Below are 7469 nucleotides of genomic sequence, written 5' to 3' on the forward strand. Positions count from 1 at the left end.
CAAGTTTTTATGGTCTAAAATTATGCATAAAAAATAAATTTATTGATTAAATAGTAAATAATATCCAATTTAAAAGAAATTTTACAAACATGTTAAGAGCATAAAAAACATGCAATCTAACGGTGAAATTTTCAAAATCTATATTCAGTAAAAAGATATATGATGAGTTTGAAGGGTTTGAAGAGTTTCTCTTCAATCTAGTTTAGAGAGAAACATTATTCTAAAAAATGCTTAAATTTTAGGATTGAAAAATGTATATATAATTTCATTTACAATTTCCCCAAATTGATTCACTAATTTCAATTATAAGAATAATTTTTTAAAAATGTAAGTGGATTTTAACTGTATGATTGGGTATTGATATAACTAAGAGAACATGGAAATTTTTTTTTTTTGGTAGTATAACATAATATTGATTATTGATAGATTCTTGCTATAACTATGTCTATTATTATTATTATTTTTTTGTTTTTGCTTTTGTTTTGTTGTTTTTTTAGATTACTCCAGAAGTTTCACAGAATGACACCCACTATCTTAATGTTTCAAAAAATGACACTTTCTCTTGAAGTTTTAATAAATGTAATAGACAAGTATACACTCTTTCACATGGTTACTTCCCTAATAGAATATTTCATTTAAAAAAAAAAAAATCTACTCATTTATACAAACTTAAGAGGAAGAGTTTCATTTGTCCACACAAACCTCGAAAGGGGGGGGGGGGGGTTGGGGTTGGGAGGGAGTGTTGTTTCATTTGACCATGCAATTCATTTTTAATGGTTTTAATCAAAAGTTAGGAATGTTACTTTTAATATCAGCGATTGGATCAAAGAGGTTTAAAAAAGTAAAAAAAGTTAAATGTTAGAAGAGGTAAAGATGAAAAAGTTGAAACTTTTTTTGAGAGATTTAAGGGGTATTATACGATGCAATAGCCCTAGATTTTGCACCAAATCCAAATCTGATACATTCATTAGCAAGGATTTGCTCCATTGAGTATAGCCAATTAAGAATTCTATCTGTTTGTATTATCCCTTCAAACTAGGGAATATCAACTTTCACATCCAATCAATCTCATTTGAACCTCTGATTCCTTCAAGCATGAAATTGAGGAAAATACTCTTCACTTGATGCTTGACATTGAGCACAATAAATGTTGGGTTATGTAAAGCCTAGCTATTTTTGATTTGAATTATGATTCTATTTGATATAAAAGTGTCACAGTTTTAATAAGAGATTTTTTGAGGCTTAGTCCATGGTGAGGAAGCTTGGGTCTATAGGCCCATTGTGAATCTTTCGTCCATGATATAAATACCATTGTTTCATATTAGGGTCTAAAATGTTATTTTGAGAGAGAAAAATTGTACTATCGTATTTTATATTTTTCTCTGAAAATAGTGAAATCACTGCAACTTTGTGGACATAGGCAATTTATCGAATTACGTAAATATTGTTTTATATGATTATTTTCTTTGGCTCATTTTTTTTCCTTTATTTTTGCATCTTAGGATATTCCCTACAGTAAAAGGGGTTCAGAATCTTCATTTTCACTAGAAGAAGATCCACTCTCTAAATCATGATGAGAATCACCACCCTCTAAAGCAGCTTCAGAAGAGTCTTGAGCTTCTATCCATAAATCAGCCACTTCAACATCACGAAGGTCTCTTTTTCGAGTTGGAGGTGCTTCAACGTTAAGCCCACAATGACGACGATAAGCCTTGAAAACCAAAACTCAAATACCAAATAGATACTGGATTTTTTTTTGGAGAGAAAGAAAGGAACATAAGTATACACTCACAAGGATAAATAAGCTCACCACCTGAAGGACCCAAGGGATACAAAATAAAGGATAGAAATGTACAACACTCTAAGGAATCCCCTAAGAGATATAAAGCAATAAACTCACCACCTATATGAATCCACTGAAAGATAATGGTAAAAAACTATTCTTCTCAACAGCCAAAGGATCACTTATTATTCACTCCTTTATTTCCATACATACATGAAGTAGGACTTATACTAGACCAACTTGCATGGAACAACCCTCCAATTATTAATCACAATTAGCATTTTCAAGATCAAAACAAGTAATAAAATTCAATAACATGACTAAATACTTAAAACACAACTAAAAAAGACTTGGGAATTGAAAAGGACACTTTGGATAACAGATAAACTCATAGACATAACTAAATGAAATAGATTTTAAAATTTGTTGCTTCTTGAGTACATTCTGTTAATAAGATAGACAGCCTGAATAAAATGACCATAAATCCTAGAGACATAAAGCCTTCTGATGCTATAGGACTTGAGTAGTGTGTTCGATCAAATTATCAAGAACCAACATAATTGGCCTTACTAGAATTCAAAAGAATGGTCTTTTGATATATATCTCATACTCACTTCGCTGTCACTAGAAAGCTAAATTACACGAGCAATAATGCCCTTATTTTTTTATATTATCTGCCCAACCACAAAATAACGAAGAACAATGAGAATACATGGACACTCAAACGGCAAACTCTAGTGCCTTAACTCAGTTTGCTTTGTTGCAATTTGTTCTGATTTGACCACTTGTGCCCGTGAGAGGGCTAAGTTCCCCCATCTTTACCATTGCATTAGCAAAGTCTGTTAGAAAGCTTTCCGAGTTGGTGCTGTAAGCGTCAACAAGGGAATCTGTGGAACCCCCATTGAAGAGTTGTTGGTCTGAGCGCAAGAGACCCTTTTTGCTTATCAAATTATTGAAGTATTCATTGTCAAAGGATTCTGAACTGGTCACATCTAGAGGGGCAAGATTGCTGTCACCACCAGTGCTTGGACAGTCCGATTGCAATGAAGTTGTGAATGATGAATCTATGTTGGTTTCATTGTAAATCCTAGGTCGGAAGTTCTTGCACTGTGCTTGGCCTATTGTGTGAGATCCTGAACAAATTATAAGAGTAAGGAAATGTTGAAGTTATTAGTAATTCTACAACAAAAATATTACAAATTTACGTCAATGAATGTTATTAGGGTCACATCTATAGTATAATAAATAATTTTCTTAATTATTTTTTGTTGTTTTGTTTTTAAAAATTGACAAATCAATTTATGAAGTTCATTTAGATATTTGTTATATCCTTAGTAATAAGATCAAACTAAGATTGATGTCACCACCTGAGAGAGCCACCATTTCTTTGACAGTGAAACCTTTGCTAGAGAAGTTGTTGATAAGTTCACTAAGACTTGAAAATGGAGAAGGGAGGTTTGAAATAGCAGCATCGCCACTTGCAGTGGCAGAGTCTCTTCTGCCCAATTCGACGGTCCAACCAAGTCCATCAAGCTAAATTCAAATAAATAATATGACGAAAATGACATTGAAAGAGAAAGGCTAAAATTATAACATACTAATATTATGGTTTGAAGTTCATAAATAATGCCAAGTTTCTTACAGCAACAACAGAGTCTCTCGCAGCAACAGCTAAGATGTCAGCACAAGACACAACCCCAGGGCACAAGTCCTCCAATTGAGATTTGATGGTGTCTATTACCTCAAAGCCCCTTATTGAATTTTTATTGGGAGGAGCTTGTCTTTCTTCATCCAATAGTACCGATGCATCACATCCCTATCACCACAAATGCACACATATATATATGCTTCCATAAATTGAAGAGTTCAATAATCCATTTGCAAAATTTAGTCCAGTTTCTTTTGTATTCAATTAGCATCACTGTAGCAAGAGCTTTATATTTAGTGGCATTGTCTAGCTCTAGCTCTCCCATTTAAGAGAAACTAGACTTGAATCTCTTCCTCTCAGTTATTGTAAATATATAAATAGAAACTTACACTGCCATCTTTTAAGGTTTTCATTATTACATTGATCTCCCCTCTAACATGGATTAAAGCAATCACCACTCTTAAAATGAAAACTATTATCCTCGACTTAAACTATCATTCATGCCCCTTCTAATAGGAAATTTTAGATTTTTTAAAGCTTTTATTTTTTTTTGTTGCAATTTTTTAACGTATGTTTTCAGTCTTTCAAAAGAGGTTAGTATAAATAATTTGCATTTTAAGAGAGTAATAGGTATCTTGTTTCAAATTAGAAGGAAAGTTAGTAAAATTATAAAAAGCCCTGGGCAGATCAATTTTCTTAAATATATATATATATATATATATGTGTGTGTGTGTGCGCGCGCGTGCGCATATAAAAGTAGCATCACTATCCCTGCAGTTTGCATGAAATTTATGCTTTACTTTTCTTTTATTAAAAAAAATCAAAAGACATGGCTTATGTAGCAACATGATGTGAAACATAAAAGTTTGTTAAAAAAAAATCAAAAGACATGGCTCATGCAGCAACACGATGTGAAACATAAAAGTTTGTTAAAAAAAAATCAAAAGACATGGCTCATGCAGCAACACGATGTGAAACACAAAAGTTATCAAGCAGGCTGGCCAAAAGTGACGGACGGAGTCAATCTCTTTTATAAGAGGTTAGCCAAAAAGTTCTATAATTTAGATTTATGCCCAAAAAGAAGGATTTTAATTATTTTGATGTAATTATGATGCAATGCATGCCGCGTGGCTATATGATGTAATATATGCCAAAATAAATATAAATCAAATGTAAGGTTATTTTATACATATATATGTAATGCTTATAGGTAATGTTTCATTGTTAGCACTTGTGTTTATTACCTTCATGTAAGGAGGTACTATGAACACGTCAGGTAATATTGTCATGAGATAATGTGATCACTTTCTTCTTCTATTAAATATAATAATAAAAAAGTAATACTCCCACCTATGCATTTGCATAAACCTCAAAAAAGTGAACTTGACTCAAAGTTGACTCAAAGATGTTGAAGTCCTTGTCTTCTAAACAATTCAGCAATCAGAGTATATTATATTTCTTCATCCTCTTATTTTATTTTATTTTATTTTTATTTTTTTAACTCTCTGTTGTGGAAAGGAAGAGACTATGTAATAGGTGTGCATTGGAGCAGCTTATTTACTTTTTTTTTTTTTTTTTTTTTGCTGAAGGAGCAGCTTATTTACTTAAAAGTGAGACAAAGAACGACTATAACAAATGAGTGTCTCACACAAATTATATTAGTCACAATAGTTGAAATAAATGATCAGCTTATCTGCTAAAGTCATTTTCCTTTAAGCAGATTAAAAAAAAAAAAAAACTATAGTTGCAAATATATACTAGCCAAATAAATTTGTGTTTGTTTGATTATTTGGGAATGAAATTTGATAAAATACATTATCTAAAACAGGGTTGTTTTAAAAAATAAAATAAAGAAAGCATTTTAAAAAGTTTTCATATCTCTCTCTTCTCTCAAGCTCCCCCTTAAATAATTCATTGGAAAAACTTAAATCAATAAGCAACTCAAAGAAATCTAAGGCGCATGGCGAGTAGGGCTAAATTGGGCCGATATATATGCCGTAAGCTATGCTAATCCTGGTTTGTTTGGATGGCTATTGGCTAGCTAATGTACTCCATATGGTACTATATGACACTGAGGCCTGAACAACCAATATGTCTTCAAGCATGCATTAAGAATACAAATCATCTATCCAACACATTTCTTTTCCTTAAAAAATAATCATTGATTTAAGAACCAAAAAAAAAAAACAAATCAAACATATAGCATATTGCATTGGTAGAACGTAAAGTGGAACACTCAAAAGTAGAATATAGGACTTTTATTTCAAGCATTTAAACATACACACCCACATGCACACCACATGCAGATATTTGTCGATAATGCAGAAGAAAAAAAATGGGGGAAGAGAGTTAAGATGACTTGCATTAACAAAGCAGTCATGAAAGTGAAGACGGAGCAAGGATGCTCCCATGCGTGGCTCACTTGACACTGCAGAGTCTACAGCTGATTTAATGGTTGAAAGGACATTAGGGCATGATGTTGCATAGAAAGTAGAGGACAACTGAGCAGAGACCATCCCCACAAGAAATGAAAATAACAGGAAGAACTTAATGGTGGTGAGAATTGATGGGATAGAAAAAAAAGGAGCCATGATGATGAGATAAAGAAGCAGATGAACAAGAAGGCTTTCTCGCTAGTTTTGTGGTTATGGCACTAGAGTTCTCATATATTTATACAAGAGCTCTGCCTGCATTGTCATGGCATGCATTTCACATGCCCCGACTCCGAGTCAACCTAAGGAATGAAAAAGAATTTAAAGGGGCCATAATACGTGTATACTTTATATAAAACATATTTACTGTATTTTAAATGGGTGTGTCCTCTTCATTTAAAATAAATACACGTACATTTTATGGTTTAAATTTAAAATTAAAAGTTTAAAGGAATTTTTAACATACGTTATTTAAAATTTTAAATAATGTAATATTCTATTTGTAGTTAAATTTAGAAAATAAAATTTTAATTTTGAGATGCATTCTTTTTTTTTTTTTTTTGAGGAAATTTTTTGAAATGCATTCAATGGAAAGAATCTCATTCTATGTAGAGTGGGGTCGTTTTGTTTGTTTAATCCACAGTGTGTGTAAAGCAATCGCCCCTTATTTGCTAGACTATTAAAGTTAGTGTGTAAAGAACATTATAAGCCAAAATTATATGCCAGCTATAAGAGTCTGATATACAAAAGGTGTGTTCTAGAAGAGAAAATAACCATCAAAATGATACCAAGTCAAGAAAGAAATGAAACTACATCCAAAACAAATTAAAGTTAAATGTGTTTACTAGATGGAGAAAGTTTGGTTACAAACTTAGTTATATCCAACAACTATAACTTTCACTAAAAAAATTAACATGGCTAAATATTTTGAAAATCTAAACATTAAATTGTATGTTCTTTATGTTCTTAACACGTATGTTAAATGTTAGAACCCTTTTCCCTCTCCCTTGTGTGTGTGTGTGTTTGTTTCTCAAAAAAAAAAAAAAAAAAACTTATTTTTTATGCATAATTTTAGATTACAAAAATTTAAAATTTAAACATTTGATTAATGGCATAACTATTGATTTTTGATTTTCAGGAAATTTTACAAACATGAAGGATATAAAAAGCAAATGTTATTTAATAGTAGATTTGTCAAAATTTACATCTAATAAAAAGATAATAAGTGGAGATTACATAAAAAAGTATGAGGAGATTACATAAAAAAAACCCAAGGTTTATATGATGATTCATTATTTCATTAGATCCTAAGATTTTAATTGTCGATTAAAATCTGAAATATATGACACTGGTTCAATTTGAAGCCTCTTTCTTTCTCTATTATTAATTTGCTTTATTTTGGATAGTAACGAAACAAAGAAATTCAAAATTTTTTGATTAAATTATGCATTTCACGGCATGTTTATAAATCAATTTGATAATATTCATTAAACAAAGAGAATTGAGAAACAAAAAGTTTTGTTTTGAGTGGAAAAGTGATTATCAAAAAATCCAACGAATCACTTAAGGGAAAAACAATATTTTATGGATAGTTTTCACATTTTTT

At 31.1% G+C, this 7469-nt stretch overlaps 1 protein-coding gene across 2 annotated transcripts; it reads right to left on the minus strand.

The window, feature by feature from the left end:
- Positions 1-2530: 2530 nt before the first annotated feature.
- LOC115953993 (cationic peroxidase 1-like) lies at positions 2531-6978 on the minus strand. Of its 2 annotated transcripts, XM_031071843.1 has the most exons (5): positions 6960-6978; positions 5795-5955; positions 3426-3599; positions 3151-3316; positions 2531-2916 (listed from the first exon to the last, which is right to left on the minus strand). In XM_031071843.1, the coding sequence occupies exons 1-5, from the start codon at positions 6976-6978 to the stop codon at positions 2531-2533; spliced, it is 906 nt and encodes a 301-aa protein (XP_030927703.1). The 2 variants fall into 2 exon arrangements, with proteins under 2 accessions (XP_030927703.1, XP_030927702.1); XM_031071842.1 differs by lacking the exon at positions 6960-6978 and having other exon boundaries at positions 5795-6022.
- Between the last annotated feature and the right edge of the window lie 491 nt (positions 6979-7469).

Source organism: Quercus lobata, chromosome 7, assembly GCF_001633185.2.
Source record: "Quercus lobata isolate SW786 chromosome 7, ValleyOak3.0 Primary Assembly, whole genome shotgun sequence".
Lineage (NCBI taxonomy): Eukaryota > Viridiplantae > Streptophyta > Magnoliopsida > Fagales > Fagaceae > Quercus > Quercus lobata.